The sequence below is a fragment of the Acanthochromis polyacanthus genome, chromosome 21 (assembly GCF_021347895.1).
Source record: "Acanthochromis polyacanthus isolate Apoly-LR-REF ecotype Palm Island chromosome 21, KAUST_Apoly_ChrSc, whole genome shotgun sequence".
Classification (NCBI taxonomy): Eukaryota; Metazoa; Chordata; class Actinopteri; family Pomacentridae; genus Acanthochromis; species Acanthochromis polyacanthus.
In genome coordinates, this window is record NC_067133.1 from 10,372,292 (window position 1) to 10,394,726 (window position 22,435).

General features: G+C 38.9%; 1 protein-coding gene and 5 non-coding genes across 7 annotated transcripts; all 6 read left to right on the forward strand.

Moving 5' to 3' along the window:
* Nucleotides 1-1,220: 1,220 nt before the first annotated feature.
* Nucleotides 1,221-21,129, forward strand: LOC110957513 (plexin domain-containing protein 1-like). 2 transcript variants are annotated; one of them, XM_022203568.2, is made up of 14 exons: nucleotides 1,221-1,626; nucleotides 13,441-13,598; nucleotides 13,823-13,966; nucleotides 18,257-18,326; nucleotides 18,448-18,570; nucleotides 18,659-18,777; nucleotides 18,886-18,985; nucleotides 19,657-19,752; nucleotides 19,841-19,922; nucleotides 19,995-20,055; nucleotides 20,142-20,265; nucleotides 20,347-20,382; nucleotides 20,462-20,619; nucleotides 20,706-21,129. In XM_022203568.2, the coding sequence occupies exons 1-14, from the start codon at nucleotides 1,548-1,550 to the stop codon at nucleotides 20,817-20,819; spliced, it is 1,464 nt and encodes a 487-aa protein (XP_022059260.1). In that variant the 5' UTR covers nucleotides 1,221-1,547; the 3' UTR covers nucleotides 20,820-21,129. The 2 variants fall into 2 exon arrangements, with proteins under 2 accessions (XP_022059260.1, XP_022059261.1); XM_022203569.2 differs by having other exon boundaries at nucleotides 1,222-1,626; nucleotides 20,145-20,265.
* On the forward strand, nucleotides 14,051-14,122 carry trnac-gca (transfer RNA cysteine (anticodon GCA)). Its single transcript has one exon. It is a non-coding gene; the product is annotated as a tRNA-Cys (tRNA).
* trnac-gca (transfer RNA cysteine (anticodon GCA)) lies at nucleotides 15,209-15,280 on the forward strand. The gene has a single exon. It is a non-coding gene; the product is annotated as a tRNA-Cys (tRNA).
* trnac-gca (transfer RNA cysteine (anticodon GCA)) lies at nucleotides 15,921-15,992 on the forward strand. The gene has a single exon. It is a non-coding gene; the product is annotated as a tRNA-Cys (tRNA).
* Nucleotides 16,627-16,698, forward strand: trnac-gca (transfer RNA cysteine (anticodon GCA)). The gene has a single exon. It is a non-coding gene; the product is annotated as a tRNA-Cys (tRNA).
* trnac-gca (transfer RNA cysteine (anticodon GCA)) lies at nucleotides 17,752-17,823 on the forward strand. Its single transcript has one exon. It is a non-coding gene; the product is annotated as a tRNA-Cys (tRNA).
* Nucleotides 21,130-22,435: the final 1,306 nt, after the last annotated feature.

Genomic DNA, 22,435 nt, shown 5'->3' on the forward strand with positions numbered 1-22,435 from the left:
TTAAATTGGCAAAAGTGATTAAATAAATTTAGTCTTCAGGGTGGTGCTCAAATAAAAGTAAACAAAATCTGGTTATAGACTTTAAAATGAAAGTTAATATCACTATTTAAGATCAACTAATCTCAATCTAAGTTGGGTTATTGTCATCCTAATCATATTCTATTTAACTGGAAAACACTTTGGAGCTATGGCTGTTGACTTATCAGGTACTTACAATGCAGTCCTGAGATTCTTCTCCAAATAGTTTTGGCATGTGAGTCTCCAGCTGTTAGTGGGCATGTATTTTTGTAATAAATAAGTACCTAGACTGACCACAAGTTAGAAGTGAGGGAGCCCATTGGGTGAGAGCTGAAATGCCTTAAAAAAACAAAAAGAAGCCCTGCTGCTGCCTTCTTAGCTCTTAAGATCACAAAACAATAAAGAGCCTTTCAATATACACATGGTCATGTCAGCATCGTTCCCTTTTCCTTCGTTGCCATTTGATTTGACAAACTGAAACAGATATTCTGAACTAAACACATCCTCCTGGTTTCAAGCAGCGCATAATGCATGTTGTAAAGTGTACATATTTCTGTGGTTTTGTTTCTGATCACCACGTAACTGCTGGTTTCAATGCATCTGTTCTTTATCCACAGCAAGCAAAACCTGTTCTCAGAAGGCAGGAAGTTATGAAAGATATGCATTATCTGTTTGTTTAAAATCCTCGTGAAAACTCCCACCTGCTGCTGTGATGCAGTTCGCTGTGTTTACAGTCTGGATAATGGGACACGCTACTGATTGCCTTTCCAGCTGTGAATCCAATAAAAGCTCAGCTGCTGTTTTCTCCGCTAAAGGACTCCACGTTTTCTCCCAACAGCAGATAGAAAATATGAAAGTGGTAGCAGCGAGGGGTGGCTGAGTTCACCACAGAGCTTGTAAAGCTTTCTTTTCTGTCAGTTTTACACACGACTTTTACGCAAGCGTTGGAAATTAAACTGCAACAAGGAGACTTTTCTGTTCCATGTTGTCAGAAAATAGACTCAGTGTTTGGGGAGCTATAAACAGGTCTGACATGGAGAGTGTAAAAGCATAACCAGCAGTGATTTCAGGTCTGGCATTGTGATCTCCATGGCTAATCTGAGATGTCAGATTTGTGTGTCCTCACAGGCTGGTTTGGACAGAGGGAGGCGCCATAGTGCCGCTGCTGCTGCTCCTATTTATACTTTTATTATTCTAAAAGATGATTCCAGGGAGCTACACTGGAGACCAGAGACTAATATTGCACAATTTATAGAGACAGGAATCAGCGTTCGGGTTTTTTTTTCTGCAGCGAGCCGATGATAGTTTGTCGCTCCAGAGCTTCATCAGCTGATTGTGTCTCTGCAGTCGCCACGGCAACAGAGGAACAGCACTGAGGAGGAGAGAAGAAGGGGTGTAGTTAGAAACAGGGTGGTATATGAAAAGAGAGGGAAGAGGGAGAAAAGCTGTTTGTGCACAGAGAGAAGAGGAAGACAGAAGCAGAGAGAAACGCTGTGATTTTAATTTTTTTTGTCTTTTTGTGGTCGAACATGTGTTTCGGTTTGGTGATGCTGTGTCTCTGTCTCTTCCAAGCAGAGCTGGATAAAGTTTGGGCTCAGCAGCAGACAGGTGAGTTTGTTTATCCATCACTGCTTCATGCCTGGAGGCTTGATTTTGCAGGTGTTTTGTTTGATTTTGAAGCTTTTCTTTTTAAATAGCAGCCACATCCACTTGTTCTTAAGTTGAATAAACAGTAAATATTTCGTACATTCGCACTGATGCTGTGTGTGCAACTGTGTGGGCTATTTTAATTCAATGCAAACCACAGGACTTCAGTAGGAATCTTTATGGAGCGGCAAATGGGCACGCCATGCCCTTTTCATTATACACAACAAAAGTGACTGACCTAGTTTACAATAAAGTGTACAATAAAAATACCCCATTCCACAAGCATGCAAGTGAGTCTAAACAACAACCCGCAAACAGCCCGTCTCAGGTTTAAAATTAGACTGTTTTCCGTCTTTGCCTCCCTGCTACAGTCTGGCACAAAGTCTTAGGAGGCTGGTGGATTTATCACTTGGACTTTGCTGCGTTTCTTCACACAAATGCATGAGTGTGCTTTGGAATGGATGAAATACAGGAGTGGAGGTTATATATTTGAGAATCTGACCGGTCATTCTGTAGAAAACTCCTCTCCTGCCTCCCAACTCAGCCCACCCATGACCAAAAACAGCTGCTTATAGTGCAGATAAAGGCTCATCTGAAATGCGGTTGCACTAAACCAGAGTTGAATCATCCTTCTACTCCTACTGAGCTCCTCTGCATGAGGAAATGTGTTGCAGATGAACACGCTGTGAGATATGTGCTTGCAACATGAGAGGTCAGCAGTCGGTGCTGACCTCACGTAATCCTCCTTTACTTTTTCATTTGCTCTTATCTGCTTAATATATACTGATCAGACTTTTTAAAAAAAATGACTGTAGAAACACACAGAATCTAAACTGTGTACCCAGTGTTGACCTCAATGTTTGGCGTCCCGCCTCTGAAAAGTTTGCTCAACAAATAGCCTGAAGCAGGTCCAGACATTTCGGAGCATAAACTCGAAGGACGGGAAACAAAGTGAAGTGTATTGTTTTGTAAGACTGAATCACTGATAGGATGTTTTCATTTGTGAATCCCAGAGCGACTCTTATTTCACATCAGTCATGTGCAATTTGACTTGTGACAGGAAAACATGGACGTGTTTTAGGAAAGTGGCAGGAAAGAAAAAGATGATTATCCGCCAACAGCTGAGCAGCATCTTATTCTTTGAATTATGTGGTAATTTGGAACAGCATTTGTGTGGGAAATAGTTTTGGCCTGCACTCATCTGCTTCATTCATTTGCCTTATCAGGCAATGAGAAGCAGAAATGATCCCTTTGTCTCTTCACAGAACAACGGTGACGCAAGCGCACTTTTGTTGTCGTAACTGGACTTGAACAAACACTTGTCTCTCGTCTTTGTGGCTCTTTGTGAGATGTTGCAGCCTTTTAGGGATGTTATCAATTGCATTTGAAGGCGTTGCCAGTATGTCTGCGTGGACGGATGTATGTCTGCATGCAAGGAAACGTCTGCTGTCCGGAATTAGGATTGAAAATGGGAATGTAATGACTGATGTTAAAATACCCAAAGAAAGAACTCTAAGAAAGTCAGAAACACCTAGAAAGGACCGTTTTACTTCTTCATGTCTTATCTGGAACCAGATCAGTAATTTATATGTGTTGCAATGTGGATTTGGTCAAAGGGTACACTGTAAAAAAATTACAGATGAAAAAATTAGTGAAAATCTGGCAGCAAGACCATCAGGGAAAACTACATTTTAAGAAACCCAGATGAACACTGTAATGTTCAAAATACTGAGAAATATCTAACTGATTTTTAACGTGGTTATTGACAGTTTTTTTTTTTTTACAGTCAAAATATAAATTGATATTTTTGGGTGATTTTACTAGATAGTGACAGAAAATCTTCATTAAAAAATCATCAGCATACAAACATTTTCTTTCAAATAACTGCAAATATCTATAAAATAATATTTTTTGCTGATATAAATGCAGTAAAAAAAATGTCATTTTGTGTAAAATGTATTGTAAAATAATATTAATAAAGATTTGTATAAAAAAAAAGCATGTCGCATGTAGGCATTATTTACAGTTTTGGCCTGAAAAAAATATTTACCACTGTCATTTAAACATATAAATCTTTCATAAACAAGCAAAAAAACTTTTGCTAAATTTGTTTCCTTTTTATGTTTCAAATACAAAAAAGTAATTTCATGGTCATACACTGAACAATGCAAATTATTAATTTTTTTATAATGATTTTTTTATATAAAAAGCAGGAACTCTTTTGTTGTCTATTCCACTACAGAGATCTGTTTTCTCAATAAGAAGAGAAAAGTGAGACTATCAGCGCTTTGTGTTGTAACAAGACTTGACCAAAGAATGTTGTGCCCTTTAAGAAATGTTGTATTTGGCTTTTTTTTTTTAAGATTTCTTATTAAAGGAGGCTCCTCTAAAAGCATTAAAACTCATAATAATAGCTGCTGGAACATGTCAGCGGTTCAGTTTCTGGCCAAAATACATACAGGGAGAGATACCAGCTATCAGCTTCTCCAGTAAGTCATCCTTTCTCAACTATCAAAACAGAGCTGACATGATTCTCAGCAGAACTTACCACAGTTTATTTTATTCATTTTATTTTATTAGTTTATTTGAACAGGGACAGTGCACATTAATCAACATTTCTGTAAATGTACCAGTTTTAGCTATAAAGCTAGTTTCCAACTGTAGTCCCTGGGCAGATGAAAATGCCAGCAACAGCATAACAAAAAGCAGTGGAATAAAACTGGGAAATTGCACATCTGCAATTGTGCCACACTGCTTGAAATGAACTATACGAGTGACTGGTCATTGTGGGTGATATTCAGAGTCCATGCCAGCTCCTCCAGCCTCTGTTTAGGAAGGGAGTGTCCTCTCTGACCACTCAGGGCTGACCATGGCAGCAACAGGCAGCCAAATGTTGAGGTTTGGTAGCTCCTAAAAGAGTGGGCAGAGGTCAGATTTCCGTCCAGAACATCTGCCCATTCATGCCCTCAGCAGATTTCCTCTTTTACCTCTCGGCTCTTTTGGATACACTCGTCATCTTTTGCCTTAAATTTCTGAAATCGTCTAAACCTCATCTGTATTCCGGGCCAGGTGTGGTTTTATCCAAAAACATCTTTTTAATTTTCTGACTCACCAACACCATGCTGGCTCGCTGCAGCAGCTAAAGGTTGGCTGCTCACAAGCTGAGGCCATTATCTATTCTTAGGGATTATCATCTAACCGAGGCACCACCCTGCACTTTCTCCCCAAAGGAAGGGATGCAGATGCACAAAACAAATCTTGATATTGATTCACCACTTAGGTATTCTGCTGAAATCCTCCCCCATTTGCACTGGAGTCTTTTGTTGGGGGATGCATTTTATGACACAGGCGTTAAATTAATGTGCTTTGCAAGGAATATGTGACACGTTTAACTGTTCTTTTTCGATTAAAAACTTCTGAACACATCACCGTATAGAAGTGTAAGTAATCCTATCTCAGTTACTGATAATGCTAGTTCTGCTTACTTACCAGAATGTGATATAATCCCATGACATTGCACATTACCCTTGTTTGATGTTGCCTAGCAAAAGGGACAATGTAGACTCCACCCTACGGCCCACTGAGACCCCATAAAATAAATAAAAACCTCCCTTTATTCTAATGATTTCAAACTCAACACTGCACTTTCTCATGCATTCTGTAACACAACTGCCAAATTTTAAAGTACAACGGATGATGGGTTGTCAACAAAAGTGAAGAACAGACAAACACACAGAAATTTGTCATTTACAGTTCATTAAATACAGAATTAAATTGTATTTATTACTTAAACGTCTTTTTTTATACAATTTTGGGATGTATTTTATGACATACATTAAATTAATGTGCTCGGTAGGCCCTATATGACACGTTTAACTGTTACTTGTATAAAAACTTCAAACTTTTACATGTAAAATCACCATTTAAATCAGACTAAACAACTTTAGGTGATCCTAATTCAGTGCTGATGGTTGAACAGATTATTGATAACAGTGGTTCTGCCAAATTCTATACGTGGCATTGCACGTTCAACTTTGATGTTGCCTAGAAAAAAGTTTCAACTCACAGGCAGCCAAAGGCTTGCTGGGGACCCCAAAAAGACCCCCACAAATGTGACCGCTTTTTATCCTAATGGTTTCAAACTCAACACCGCACTTTCTCAGGCTTCCGGCAACATAACTGCCAAATTTAATGTAGAACGGATGATTTGTTGTCAAGAAAAGTGAAGAACAGACACACAAACACACTGAAATTTGTCATTTACAGTTCAAAAAATACAGAATTCACTTCTATTTATGACTTAATTTCTGTTCTGATACCGTTTTGGGATGCATTTTATGATACAGACATTAAATCAATGTGCTTTGTAGGCACTATATGACACGTTTAACTGTTACTTGTATGAAAACTTCGAACTTCTACACATAAAATCAACATTTAAATCAATCTGAGCAACTTTAAGTGATCTTAATTCAGTGTTGATGGTTGAACAGATTGTTGATAGTAGTTCTGCCAATTTTTATATGTGACAGTGTACATTTGTCTTTGATGCTGCCTAGAAGGGCTCCACTCACAGGCAGCCAAAAGCTTGCTGGGGACCACAAAAAGACCACCAAAAATGTGACTGTTTTTTATCCTAATAGTTTCAAACGGAACATTGCACTTTCTCTGTCCTCCTTCAAACCAAATGCCAAGTTTGAAGTAAATTGGGTGAAGAGTTATCAAGAAAATTGAACAATAGGCACACAAACACATGCAGATTCTGTCATATACAGAAATAATCAGTGTTTGTTAAATAAAGTTATATCTTTATGACATAGTGTTCATACTTGCAAGCACATTTGCAGTGACTTAAAAGTAGTAAAAACTTATTTCAAAGGAAACTAAAAACTAAAAAATGGTGAAATCGTACAATATCCGTATCTCACTTACTCTTCTTTGTTGGTATTTATGCCCATTTTCCAACAATCTAATGTAGGTTTGAAGAAGTGGTTGCAGTCTGGTGCATTTTTTTTCGCCAGTATATATATAATGCCCTGTTTTGTATGCATTCCAAGAAACGCTGTTAGATACCCAGCAGTAGGAGCAGAGGTTTGGTTGTTTTGCTATGCAGTAAATAATTCATATTGGAAAGAATAATTGGAAAGCTTGTTGTTGTCAGCTTCAGCCCAAAGAATCCGTCTCCCATTTTGTGTTTTGATTGTCTGCCAGTGGATTCAGCAACACAGCTTAGAGGGGGGAGCGATGACCCGAGAAGATATTCTAAGTCATAGCTTCATATTCAGCACTCCTCCCAGCTTAAAGCAGAATATGTTTATCTCCTCAACACGCATCGTTTCTCCTCTTACCTCATGGATGCCATAGCAGGGCGGATCAACAATCGCACGTCTGAGGCTTAATATATGAGCTGCCACACTGACGCAGCAGCTAATTGAATCAAAGGGCGGAGAGAGAAACACTCATGAAGCTCCCCATGAGGTCAGGACGTTTGGGTTGTCACTTCAGAAAACTTGTTAAATGACGCATTGTAGTTGCGATGGCTGTGGAAGACATCAGCGCTGTAACTGTGTGGATGTCTGAAGCAGCCAATGTCCCACACAGTCTGAACTCTGGGGGTTTGGCAACGGACGAAGCCGTGCGACCGGCAGGCCCGAGTTCTCCTCCCACACTGAAGGCATCAAACCAACGTCAACTAACATTTCACTGGCAGAAGAGGAGCTGCACTGGCACCAATAAGAACCAGCTTAGAGGTTCATGGAAATGTGGCCAGATTCAAAATGTCAGAAGCAATTGTCTACAACTGCTTTTCTTGTTTGTTTTTTCTTAAGAGGAGTGCTTTCTGTTTAACAGCTACAAAGGAAAGATTAAGTTCTGGTCTGTTGATTCTCATTAATCAGAAGTAGAAGAGTGGGAGATAAGTCTGCTTGCAAGGAAGATCTTATCGTCTTTGATTGGGTTTGAATGGGTTTAAAATCCTCAGAAAGAGACGGTCAGCTGATTAGAAACACCTGGAAACTAAGCATGCTGTTTTTGCATAATCTACTTGAGACCAACACACTACATGTTGCGTGTTATAAAGTGGGTTTGGCTCGAGGTGGAGTTAATTTTCACGCTCTGTTTGGGTTACAGTACACTTTCATCCAGGCAGTAGATTATGTCAAAGTTAGGAAGTCTTGCAAACCTCAGGATCCAACTTCAGAAATATTTCTCCTCATCCCACTTTCACTTTTTGTTTTTTTTTCAGTTTTGCATGAAGAATTGAACACAAAATGCTCCAAAACTGAAATAGATTTTTTTCAATGCAATTTGTTCACCGGAGCTTGTATTTGATTGAGTATAAACTTTTACAATATGCAAAAGGATTATTTTCTTTCCTACATTAAGCTAAAGCCGATTGTTGAAGAATTTCCTGCTGTTTCAACAAACAAACTGTTTAAATTAGTGCTGTGGGTCAACACCATGACAGAAACAAGCCACATTACTTTAGTTTTAATGCAACATATGTTAGATGCTTAAAGCAAAAACAGCAAAGTTAGAATGGGATATGTTTTTAAATGGGACTCCTCCAGAGTTTTAAACATCTTTCTGGCATGATGGTGCACTGTCGGCCAAACAGGGTGTGTGAAGTATGGTAGCACAATGAAAATGAAATCCACCCTTAGCTAAACCCACATTGTGCACTGTATTATACATAACAGATTATGAAACGACATCACTCATCATGTTCAGGTGTCTCTGATCACCTCCACACACCCTTTTTAATCACTTAAACATCAGTCATTTCAATTAAGCTTTCAAGAACTAATTAAAAAAAACACAGAACTTCCTTGTAAAGTTGGCATATCAGGAGTATTTGGCATAAACAACAATATATTTCCAGCCAAGTTATTGTGCCTTGTTCCTCTAATAAGCTAAAGCCAGCTATTGTCTTGCACACCTGAGTCAAATAAGGTTTCCTCCCATGCAGTGCATCAAAAACAAAAGTGCATTGAATTAAAAAAAAAAAAAAAGCACAGCATGTACTATTTAATTCAATTTATTATTCTTAACAAAAGAAAAGAGTTGCAACACACAGCATCTCTACAACAGAATGGACATCTTGAAACAACCAAGTATGTTTGAAATGATAATGGGCAGATGAAGAGTATTAAGAGAATTAACAAGCTTGTTGATGCTGTTTGTGAAAAGTCTGACTTTATATGAAGTGCATGCTAAAGTTGAAGGACATTCTAGGATCACTTAGCTCAATATGTCCATTCAGAGAAGTCTCAGATAATTTCCTAGACGACAAACAGTGGATTTGGGCACATTCTGGCTACAGCCTTTGCTAAAATATCAGCATCCAGCATGCCAACAACCTGTTCTCATCGTTCTCTTCCCATCTGCTATGCCATTCTATTTTGATAAAGCTGCATTTTAAGGTGGACTGGTTCAAGACTAAAGAAGGCTGACTTTTTTTGGCACAGGATGTTGATGCACAAAACTAATGCACTACATGGGAGTTTTAATGTCATTACAGCATATTCAAATCAGGTGTACAAGTCAAAGATGGAGTGAACACCTACAACAGGTTGCTTTAGCTTATTTTAGAAACAAGGTAGAACATCTTGGATAGTCTGTTTTTCAGACCAAATGCAGCCAACATGCCAACTTTGCAATAAAAGTTTCCTGCCCTCTTGAACTGGGCTTGAAAGCCTAAATGAAATAGCTGTGGTTTGAAGTTTAGCAGACAAAGCAAGTGCAATATAGAACTAAACCATATGCTGTTTTTAAATCTAGTCCTGGAGTGCTGCCATTGTCTAATCAATGCAAAAGTCATGCAAGCCAAATAGTCTAAAACCTAGCTTGTACTGCTGCTAGTTACAATTTCACTCCACTACTAACTCCGTATTAAATTTTAAATGCAACTGCAATTTGTTTATCTCAATGTCTGAGACAACTTTCTACTCACATGTTAGCGGTTAACTAGAGTTTGAGGGTAGAATACCACCTGTTTGGGAGGATACTGACTGCTGGGGAGTGGAGTAGCTGTGTTGCTAGCTAGGTTAGCTAGCATTAGCATGAACTGCAGGACAAACAACCATAGTTAAAACATAACTATTTTATTAGTCCCCAAGGGGAAATTTGGTTGTTACAGCAGAAACAATAAAATTACCAACACCATACAATGCACAGTAAGTAATATACACACCAAGTAAAATGGCCCATGTGAAATTAGAATGTAAAATGACCAAATCTGAATGTTAGATATTAGTTAAACAGAGGTTGAGGGTAGAATACAGCCTGTTTAGGAGGACATTAGCTCCTGGAGGCAAAGTAGCTGTGTTGCAAGCTAGGTTATCTAGCATTAGCATGAACTGCAGGACTAGTACACAAAAGTTAAATAGTAAAAATAACCACCTCTAAATATCAGAGAGCGGTTAACTAGAGTTTGAAGGTAGAATACAACCTATTCGGGAGGACATTACCTCCTGGAAACGGAGTAGTAGTTTTGAAAGCTAGGTTAGCTAGCATTAGCCTGAGCTCCAGGACAATGCAAAAGCATGTCAACACAGTTGCAGTAAAAATAACCAACTCTGAATGTCAGATCAGCGTTTGTTTGAGCTTAGGCTATCCAATCGGACCACTGGATGTCCGACAGAGTCACCCTGCTCAGGTTTAATATGCTCAGATGAAGAGATTCCCTCAATGAAAACACCGGGGCAGCAGAGACTAACTCTTCGCGGCAGCCGAGCTGACCACGGCCTAGTTTCACGGTGTTTCAGTCGGGACACTGAGCACAATGGGCAGGGAGGTGATCCTGGCTTTTTTTTTTTTTGGTTCCGAGACGTGTCCAATGCTGCTTCAAAGCCTCCTGTAGTTTGTTAAAACCAGGAACAGAAAATAACAAACGTTCAGTACAGGAGGCGATCACTCGGTAGGGTTAGTAGAAAGTCCCCGCGAAAAAAGACGCGCTGCCGCCGGCTTGTATAGGCTGCGGAAGTGCCGTAATGGGGGTAGAAAAGGCGCAATCAGCAACCGTTTACCGTAATGATCCGAAAAGATTGAAAGGCCCGTACAGTACAGAAACAAGTACAACTCTGTGCAATATCACTTAAATGTCAAATGATTCAAAATTAAATCAACCTATAGTACCGCATTATTTATAAGTTTGGTATTTTCTCTTGCAAACCATTTTTATGTCCACACTGAAAAAAATTCTTCACAAAGACTGTTGACCAACTGAAATCAGTGGATAGTAGCCACTGTGCCACTAATCAGAGCTGTAGTGGTTATCCTCCTAAAAATGATTCCACCAATAGTGGACCACTTGCACAATGTAACTTTGAAAAACCGATAGGCAAGTGCATCAGACTTTGCACAGGGTTTATCAATGGAAATCAGAGCGTCTCTCACAGTTCAGACAGTGGGAAGGACAGTGCATTGCATTAATCTCTATCAGGGCCTTAAAGGTAAAAATGCTTACATGCTGTTCAGTAGAAAACTACAAAATGAAACTTTGAATGGGGAAAGAAGCCTGGAGAAAGAAGCCTGGAGAAAGGTGATTAAGATACATTTTCTGGCCTTAAATGGAGTCCAGCATGTTTGGACTGAATCTGACCAGGACTACCACAGTGAATACATAGTCTTGACAGTGGAGAAGAGAAGTGGGAGTGTGATGATATGGGGCTGCATAAGTGCAAAAGGTGTCTGTAATAGTTTGTGAAGAAGATAAAAAGTTAAAACTTAAGACATGGACAAGTATATGGCTAGGGTTTAAATATCAGTAATGAAAGCTGTACTGACTTTTGCTACATTGTTTTTTATTTCAATTCCTACTGTGGGACCTGTATTTTCAATGTTGTAAATTAGAACAACCTTACTGAAGTCTGAGTGAGGTTGGTTGTATCATTTGAAATACCTCCAAAATAAGGACACCACCATTAATTCTGGTCATGTACACTTACGTATGTCTCTCATTATGAAACCGTAACTATTTTTTTTTCTAATCTGCACACCAACTTTTTTTTTTGTCAACCAACTTAAGTGGAAACAGAGGTGGAATTGGAAAAATGTCAGCCTAACTGTAAACTGTTTTGAAAATCTGCTTGAAACTTACACTTGTTTTTGCATTTGTAACACAGGGCGGTGCAGATTTGTGTCGACAACCACACATATGCTGAAATTGCGCTCTTCCTGAATAATCTATTAATTATGTATTCTTGGATCATTTGTATCTTGCATAAGGCTGCACTTTAACTTTGTTTTTAAAAGTGCTGGTTAGTTAGTTTCTTATTTCAGTCAGCATTTAATTAATCATCTTTTGCTAGTTCCTTAGATTAACAAGAATATGCTTATTCTTGAATGTCAACAGTAAAGAGTCTTGGGAGGTCAGTCAAGGTTTTTTCCCTTGTGTGGCTTCAAATGTACAGCTGCCTCAACCTCTGAGGTTGTGCAAGGACAAAACCATCCACAGGTCTGCATCCATTGTCGGTATAAACATATCACTAGACATGCATTTTCCACGCTCCATGAAAAATGACAGCACGCTGCTTAAATAAACATCTAACGTCAGCAGGAATATGTGGCTTGAAAGAAAGACAAGTCGTCAATTAAAACACCCCCGAACTTTAAAACACGATCTACCTACCCCAGTTTGCTTACCGCATATGGTTCACTTTGTTTGTATGGCCTGACAGTTTCCTCTGAGCATCAGTAAATGCAATTTGTATTGTTTTTGCCTTCATTCAACAACGGCTTTAATTCTCAAGGCTAACATTGAGTATTTCCAAAGCAACATGCAATTTTTCATTTTTCTTGTTGTCTAAGCACGAAGCCGCAAGTGTAAACATCTGAAATGTTTCCCGAATGTTGTGCTTTCTGTTCTTGAAATTCTTAGAATGAAAGTGCTGGAATTTCTACTTGAAATGCTTCATACAGTGCCTATCAGAAAGTATTTACCTCCCTTGGAAGTTTTCTTTTTTTATTGTTGCTTAACATTTAGTCAATTTATTTTGGCTTTTTGACAGAAAAAAAATTACCAAAAGAAAAGATTCTTTCACCTGAAAATGATGTTAATTAATGAAAAATGTAACATAACTGCAAAGGTGCTATGCTTGTGTTCGGTTTTATATTTATTTCAATGTAAAATAATTGCAAAGGTGCATATACTGAATTCTGATGCAGTTAATTACTTTAGATTTTATTTATTTTAATATAAACTAAGTGCATATGTGCATCTTCTAAATACTGATGCAGTTACTTTAAGTTTTATATTTTTTATTCATTGATATTAGTTAGAAATCTGTTTGCACTTTGACATGAAAGAAATTTTATTTGCAAATTTTTGTAAAAAAAAAAAAGATTTAATGTTATAAAAGCAATTAATACTTTTTGTCTGCACTGTAACTTCTATCATCGCATCACATACAACAAAAAAAAACTCCTTCATGTCAAAGTGAAAACAGGTTTCTACTAAGTAATGTCTTTCAGTGAAAAATGTAAAATGAGTGCATTTGTGCATTGGCTAAATACTAATGCAATTAGTTATTTTCCGTTACATGTTTTTAATAATTAACTGACATGTCGAAATGTGTTTTCTATTTGAAAACAAAGATCCCTTTTGTCAGTTATTGTCAAAAAAGCCAAACTGAGCATGATTTCATCTCAGAAAAGCCGTTAAAGGAGAAAACTTCCAAAGGGCGTGAACACTATTTATAGGCGCTGTAACTTCAGTCATTGCATCACATACTAAGTCAAACAGCAGGCTAAATTGATGTGCATTATTGTGGACAGATGGCTGGTACAGTGTGATCTCACAGCAGCATGAGGAGTCAACTGGAGGTGAGCGTCCAGCCCATAGGTCGTCCTCTGGCCACAGCCGGAGCAGCAGGGCCATCCAGGGTGGAGGACTGACCATCAGCACCCTGCCAGACAACATGACACGAGTCGTGGTGAGTCCTGCACCGCACTGGGTCTTCTGGCTGCACCGGTTTGTGCTGTTTGCTGTGATGTATTTGTTTTAGTTGGAGTTAAACACTGCCCTCTTTTGGAAAAAAACACATTCACTCCTTTCCACTCGCTTGGGGAAGCATCAACATATGATTTAACCATGTTCTCTCACACTCCCTGAATACATGTTATGCCTTTACAACCCGTGTGCTTTTCTGTCTGGAAGGAGGATTCTGGCAAGTATTACACGTGGCGAAGCTTCGGCCCTGAAGATCAGCGAACACAAGACCTCTGGGTAGACATGAGTGACGTCCGGCACGGCCAAGTTAGAGTCCACGGCATCCTGTCAAACTCATACAAGCAAGCTGTGGTGAGTCTTAAGATTAAATGCACCAATAAAAGAACTGAATTTATGTGCAGTTTACAAAACCATCTATGGCCAATCATTGATATAGGGGGTATAGCTCAGTGGTAGAGCATTTGACTGCAGATCAAGAGGTCCTCAGTTCAAATCTGGGTGCCCCCTGCTCACCAAAGCTGTAAAATGTTTTTTTATTACTAAATGTACAGCCTTTCAAGACATCCACCATGGGGGATGCCAATTTTAAACACCAGCTAAATCATCCACAGTAGTGAGACATGGAACCGCAATGCTGCAAGTTGTCTGCATCATCGAATAAAATGGCAATCTATAGGACCTCAAACATGCTTCCATCAGAGCAAAATTATTATTCTTATGGGAAAGGAATTACACTAAACTACAGGGTGTGTACACAGATTCTATAGCAACTCAAATATTTCATATTATTGCCATTGAAAGGTGTATAAACAGTATAAAAACACATCTGTCTTTAGATATTGTAGTTAGTTAAAGTGATTAAGATTTAGGTTTAGCTATGGGTTAAATTTAAGCTCTTGTCTACTCTTTTTTTTATCTGTAGGGATGAAACTTACTTTGAAGGACTCTGGAAAACAAAATACCAGAACCTGCATTCAAAAGAGAGAAACTAAATGCTGGGTGGACACAATATGATGTGTCCTCAGCAAAAAAATGACATTTTTGACGTAACAGTCCTATATGTCAGCTTCTTGTGAGCTTTTTTAACAGCTAAAAAAGCATAACTTCAGCAGATTTTAATCAACTAAAGGTTTCTTGAAAAAAAATATGATGCTGTATATGAGTTCTCGTGTACTTTAACGTTTCATTCTTACCTGCACAAGGAAATGATTAGAATAAGTGACAAAAAATGTCCACTTGTTCTATAGTTTGCACATTCCTGCACACTGTGAAAATTTCTATTATTTTTAATTTCTTACAATCCCTTCCATTGACTCAACTTGCTTCTTTTTTGTCTTGCAACACTTGTTTTTTTTTTATAGTCTTTTAGTCCTTCTTTAAAACCTACTTTGCAAAGAGACAGATTCTGATACAGCCATTTGCAGATAACACAAAAACAACACAAAACATTGTTCCACCTTAATATGAGTGATATTCTCAGCCAAATGTCTTTGTTTTTTGAAGGAAGATACCTAAACCATACTGTAACATATGAATATGTACAGGCAGTCATTTTTTTTTCTCTTAAAAGAATTGCGATTTTAGGGTGTCGTAGGGGGTATAGCTCAGTGGTAGAGCATTTGACTGCAGATCAAGAGGTCCCCAGTTCAATTCTGGGTGCCCCCTTCTTCTACAAGACTGTCAAATACAGTCTAATCCTGAAAATGCAGCCTCTTAAAGTATCCACCATGGGGAAAGCCTGCTTTTAACTGTCGTCTACAGTAGGGACAGATGAAACTGCAATGTTATAAGTTGTTCATTTCATCAAATAGAGACCAAGATTATTTAAATAACATTCCTCGAACATCCTCCCGACACATCAACATATGTTATTCCTATGGGCAAGTGATTACACAAAATTACATGACGTTACAGTCCTGCCTGTATAAGCAAAAGTTAGGCTTGAATGAACCCCCTCAAAAAAGGAGTAGTTGTCCTACAACTTGCCCATTTATGCACTTTGTAAATATTTCTGTTACTTTGTATTATGAATAATCCCTTTGATTTGGTCCACTTGTCCACTTTGTCTTGCAACACTTAGTGTGTTTTGACTTGGAACAGAAAGTCTGGTCTAAAAAACATAACAAAGCATTGTTCTACCTTAATATGAGTGATATTCTCAGCCTGGTCACCCTTAAAGCTTGTAAAAATGGTCTTTCCTTTTATATATACGTCTTTTAACATGCCAACACCAGACATTAACATATGAGAAGTTCCACACAATCTTTATTCTCTCTTAAAAGAATGACTATTTGAAGTTGTTGTAGGGGGTATAGCTCAGTGGTAGAGCATTTGACTGCAGATCAAGAGGTCCCTAGTTCAAATCTGGGTGCCCCCTGTGTGTTACAATTCATTTGTCCCTCAACATACAGCCTTTCAAAGGGGGAAAGTCTGCTTTAACTACCTCTTAAACAAATCTACAATAGGGACAAATGGAACTGCAGTGTTGCAAGTTGTTCATTTCATCTAAAAAAAATGTAATGAAGTGAGACGAAAAAGCCATACATCTTTAAATAACAATTCTCCCTACACACTATTTTTTTTTATTCCTATAGGCAAAGGAGTACACAAAACTACATGGCATTACAGTCCTGCCTTTATAAGCAAAAGCAAGAAGAGAATCACCCTAAAAATGACTATTTCTTCTATAACTTGCACATTGCTGCACACTGTAAATAATTCTGCTACTTTCTATTGCAATTATTCCCATTGGTTGGCACCTTTGTCTACTGATTTACAATAAAAAGTCTTGAAAAGCAATAAAAACATAGCATTGTTCTACCTTAATATGAGTAATATTCTCACCCTGGTCACCCTTAAAGCTTGTAAATAAATGTCTTTCCTTTTATATATATGTCTTATAGGACACCTTCACTTACAAGACATGCTAACGTGAAAATTTCCACTCAGTCGTTTTAGTTCTTATTATAGTTTACCAGGACATAAATGCTTGCTTAAATGTTATATTTATAGGGGGTATAGCTCAGTGGTAGAGCATTTAACTGCAGATCAAGAGGTCCCCAGTTCAAGTCTGGGTGCCCCCTGATTACATGAACTCCAATGTGTAATTTACTACCAAATATGCAACCTTTCAAGACATCCACCATAGGGGATGTCAATTCTGAACACCAGCTAAGTTGTCTATATTAGGGAGACATGGTGCTGCAAGTTGTCTGCATCATCTATTAAAATGACAATCTGCAGGGTTTCAAACATTCTATCAGCAGAGTTCAAATCTGGGTGAGCACAAAAACCCACTTTGTTCCACTCCTATATTGTTCTTTAAACCCTCTGAGTTCTGTAGTGCAAATAGAGAGGTGATTTATGTGGGTTTTACATGTCTCTCTGTCCTTGTAAACTCACAGTTCTGCATCTGTCAAAGTAGAAAAACTTGACAATTCCCCCTCGAACATTTTATGTGAGAGCTGGTCAGGAAGGAATTCAGTCTGAAATGTAAAATAACACAACATCTGTCAGCACCTGTCCAGTCGATTGTCCAACACCTGACACCTGTGTAATACATACAGCTCACTTTAGTACAGAAAGATGTGGCAGATCAGGCGAGAAAAATTCTACCAAGACTGAATACTGATGAACTAAACCCAAGTGGACCCGCTGGCTGGTGCTTTCTAGACACATTCAGTCACAGTTGGAGAAGCAGCAGTTGTTGATTTTATCACTCGCCAGATCAGACTTTAAGTGGACGAAGCTGAGAGGAAAAATGGTTTTGGGAAATCAAAAGACAGGTGGCTTTGGTTTATTTTGACGCGGCTACAATGGCACTCGAAGGTAATCGTCTTTATCTGCGTTACAGAAAAGGTCAACTGTTCCGTTCGCCCCGTTGATTTTGATTCTGATAATGTTGGAGAATGAATCCGAGTGTTTTGGTCCAGAATATCTGTTTTGGAAAGTTGACACACAGAAATGTCAACAGTCAGCCTTTGCACAGCCAAGTTGTGTCTGTGTATTAACTGGTTTACTGCAAAATAGTGACATCAGGCTTCCTGGGAAAAAAATAGTCCCAAACAGGCTGCTTGCAAAGAGTCTGCAAATGTCCAGTCACTGAACAAACAGTGTGCTTTCTGTGTGACTGGTGTGGGGGTATAGCTCAGTGGTAGAGCATTTGACTGCAGATCAAGAGGTCCCCGGTTCAAATCCGGGTGCCCCCTAATTTATATATTTACTGTAAAAAGTTGATTGGATTATCAGAACGATGGAAAACTACAAGAATTAAACCTGTTGTTTGATATGACTTTAATAAAGCTGCTACAAGTGGATTAGCTGCTGCATGATCTGCCTGTTTGCTTCCAGCCGGGAGAAAAACAGATTCTTCTGCTACCAGAGAAACTACTTCTTTAGGAAGCAAAAACAACATTATTAGGTACAACCGCAAAACTTAATGCAGAGGTCAAGGGTTTAGGTTTTCCTTTTTCCCAGACAAGTGAGCCTTTTGCAGCTTCTTCATTCTGTTCAGCGCAATTGAAACTCTGTGCTTTGCAGGATAACAAATAGTCTGAAAACTGGGGATTCAGTTTCCTCCAAATGACATATAAATGTATATTTAAATCCCTCACCTTCTCTGTATGTCTTCTCTCTTTGCAGAGGGTCGCCCTGTCATTTGACTTTCCTTTTTACGGCCATTACCTGAGGCAGATTACCATAGCAACAGGAGGTACAGTTTGAATTTCTAACAGATGTTCTTGTGACCTTTGCTGCATATGTCCACAGTGTAGAGGTGTTTCTAGCTGTGTAACAAGTTGCTCTTCCATGTTTTCCCATCTGGCCTCTTCCAGGGTTCATCTTCACGGGGGACATTACTCACCGTATGCTGACTGTGACTCAGTACATCGCCCCTCTAATGGCCAATTTTGACCCCAGCTTCTCTAAAGAGTCCACTGTGCAGTACCTGGATAACGGTAGAATGCCTTGCGACATTTGAGCAGGTTCTGGTGTCTCAGGTTGTGTGATTAGTTGTCTGATTCCTGTTGGTTTTATTTCCTTCAGGTGAGGTGTTTGTGATCCAATGGGAGCAGGTCAGGCTCTCAGGCAGAGAGTCGGTCGGAGCTTTTACATTCCAGGCTGCACTTTACAAAACAGGAACCATCACTTTCAGCTACCGAGACGTGAGACTCATCTCTGCTTTGTGTCTTTACTAGCTGTCTTAAATCTGATCATGTAGTTCTCTCTTGTATTTTTGCATGTAAATATCGATCTTCTTTTCTTTTTACCAGATCCCGATGTCATTAGACGTGATTGGTTCAGCTGAGCATCCGGTGAAGGCTGGTTTGTCTGATGCCTTCATGGTCATGTCACCTTCTTCTGAGTCAACAGGTTAGCAGAAATGGTCTTACTTATCCTAAAGATATACAAAAGTGTGCAATGGCAATGAAATATCAAATGATTAAAAAATTGTGACACCTTGCATTAGTTGCATTACTTCTCAGTTTAAATTTAAGTGTTTGCTCTTATGTAGAGTCAGTTTAGGTTTACAATATTAAAAATACAGGCTACACATCATGAACTCAATGCATTCAAATCTTTTTTTACTATTATTACTCATATTTTCATCTTCAGATTCCTCATCAGCATGGAGATTAGCAGATTTTCAGAGAGATGCTTTCTTGTGTTGCTCTGTCTTTCTCTTTAAAACACTCCAAAGGTGTTCTATTAGATTCGAGTCAGGTGACATACTTGGCTACGTCACAATTTTTTAGAAGCTCTTATGTAATTGTGTGGATTGTTATCATACCGGAATGCTCCTCTTCTTCAAGCTTCTGCAGGCTGGGAGTCATCTAGTCAACCAGTATTTTGGTTTATCCACAGACATGCATGCTGCATCGCTAAATATCACCTCCCCAGCACATATTTGCACTCATGCAGCCCCATATCACCACACTCCCATCTCTGTGCTTCACTTTCAGGACTATGCATTCACTGTGATAGTCCTGGCCGGGTTGACTTTAAGCTACTACTGCCTTTAAACCATGATATCTTTCATCCAGGCTCCCCACGACAAACCATCTACGAATACCATCGAGTCGAGATAGACACAACAAAGATCACCAACTATTCTGCTGTTGAGTTCACTCCCCTGCCCAGTAAGTGAATCCCCTATGACATCTAAATTATTCAACATATTAACATACATAAACAGTCCAACAACTGTACTTGTTTGTCTGTATTTAGCCTGCCTCATGCATGACAGCTGCGAGCTCTGCCACGCTTCCAATCAAACGTCTGGTTGTAGTTGGTGTCATGTCCTCCAGAGGTGAGTTTGACCTTCTGCAAACCCACAAATAAACAATTTTACACCTCATTTTAAATCTGTCTTGTGTTCTAGGTGTTCAGACGGCATGGATAGACACAGGCAAGAATGGCTGGATTATAACTGCTCAGAAGAGGTACAGCTGGACATCAAGAATTATTGTTTGTTTTGTATTTTCATGTCTTGTAATACACAATCATGTTTTACTGTACTGAAAACAAGCAGAGCAAAGATGCGACCTGTGAGGATTACTCCAGAGGCGACAGCTCCACTGATTCCTCCATCACACCAGACATCGAGGACACGACGGCTTTGACTCCTCTACAAAAAGGCTGTGAAAGTGATGGTGAGGATGCAGCCAGTATTTCATTGTGTTGCTCAGTAAAAATCGTATCTGCATCGGAATAATTGGGAAAATTTCTTTCAGATGAGACTAAACGTCGTATATTCAAGACTGGCAGCGGTGAGTTACACTTCTGTTTATAGGAGTCGTTATGATTAGGCTTTTGTGGATTGATTTTAACCATGCTTTTTGGATTTAGATGTTAAAACAGATTCTTCTACTAAAAGCGAAGGGCTGGCGAACACCGGAGTGATCGCAGGAATCGCAGCTGCCCTGGTCTTACTGTTGGCTCTGGTGCTTGTTGCTCTTTACATCAACTGTCATCCTGCTGCTGCATCGCCACTTTACCTCATCCAGGTGAGCACCGAATAGTCCCTGCACTGAGCTGTTTTTGACATATGTCCGATTAAAATGATATTTATGAATTTTTTAATGCTTTCCAGCGACGTAGGAGCTACTGGCCTTCCTTGAAGTTTCAAAAGCAACAGCCTGGTTACACAGAAGTGGAAGGAGAAGGTCACGAAAAAGACAGCATTGTTGAAGCTGGACCGTGTTGAAGTTTCAGGGCGGAAACGTACATTTGTGCAAAAAAAAAATCCAATTCCAAAAAATGTTACATTAAGTTTCTTTAATATGTTTGTGATACCATTGCAATAGAAAATAGTTGGGTAGAGAATAGCTAAATGTTGTAAGAAACAGAATTTATATCTCTGATGGGAGATGTGGTGGCTGTACACCCTCCTTTAAAGAAACAAATTTGACTGCAGTAAACTGTGAAATTGCCACAAGGCTGCCAAACTTAGAAAATCGCATAAATTGTGCTGTTTTACATCAAGCGAATAAAGACATGGGTGTGCCTCGTTTTCAGTTCCTGCTGCTTTTGATTGTTAAGTTGCACCTTTTCTTTTACACAAGCATGCCTCACAGTTCCTCATCAGAACTCTAGCTTGCAGAGCACGCTTTGATGGTTTTTTTTTCCATGTTATTTGATGCTCTACATAAAAATGTGTTGCTATAGCTATTCTCAGGTAATTCATACCCATACCAAACATTCATTTATAGTGATTATTTTTTAATCAATAGGCTTTTTGTGGCTGGAAATGACATAAACAAGGTATTAAAGATAGCAAGATGTTGTGTGAGAGATGATAATTATGCATTTTAGCTATTTTTATGTTCTTCGTCCATGTTTAATGAAAATGGAATATCCAAAGTTAACCAGTGCTCATTACAGTTATCAAACAGTTAATTTTTTGCTAACTAGCTGTATCTACTGAGCTTTTGTTCCACTCCCCTTTGCAATTATCTCCAGATCTTTGAGTCTGGAAGACTTCCTAACAGATTCTTGACAGATCTGGAGTCCAACATGTTGATTTTGTTTTCTGCTCGCCATTTGTTGACCTCTTTGACTTTATGTTTAAGATATTTGTGTTGTTGGAAACTCCAATACTGCCCAAAGGCGTGTTTTTCTGCAGACTACTTGATGTTTTCCTCCATAATCTTAATGACGTCCTCTTTTCTCATGATTCCACCGAAAAAACACCCCCAAAGCATCACATTCCTTACATGTTTGACCTTGAGGATGGTGTTTTTGAGGTTGAATGCTTCGTCTTTTCTTTGTGTCCAAACATTTTCATCTCATCCAAACTCAGAACTGATGAGCAAAAGCTTTCTTCGTCTTCCAGCAGAGCTTTTGTGTGTCTGTCTTGGAAAAGTGAAATCCTCTTTGGTCTGTATCCAACATGTTGCTACCAGAACTCCTCACATTCATCAGGATGCTCTCAGTGCTGATCCTTGAATTCTTCTTGGCTTCTACCATCTTTGCCAGCACAGGAGTATTGTTTTGCTTCTTACTAAGTCCTGTGAGATTTTTCTCAGTGTGAAACTCTTCATACTTTTTAATTATTCTTGCACTGTGGCCACTGGCACTTAAAGACATTTATATATATGCCTCTGTAGCCCCACAATGTGAAGCTCTCTGGTTTTAACCATAATTTGCAACTGATTTATAACTGACTAAAGAATTACTGCATAGGATGTGCCCACATTATAGCATGTACTCTAGAACGTGATAGACATTACTAGAACTATATGGAATGGTATAGGGCATGGGGTGCCAAACATGGCAGCGGGCCAGAATGTGGCCTGCCAGAGGATACAATCCAGACATTAA

Bases quoted from the DNA above. Each gene is read 5' to 3' on its own strand.
- LOC110957513 (XM_022203568.2), top strand. From the start codon at position 1,548: ATGTGTTTCGGTTTGGTGATGCTGTGTCTCTGTCTCTTCCAAGCAGAG. The intron at 18,327-18,447 runs GTACAGTTTGAA...GGCCTCTTCCAG, and splicing joins GATTACCATAGCAACAGGAG to GGTTCATCTTCACGGGGGAC. The intron at 19,923-19,994 runs GTGAGTTTGACC...CTTGTGTTCTAG, and splicing joins TGGTGTCATGTCCTCCAGAG to GTGTTCAGACGGCATGGATA.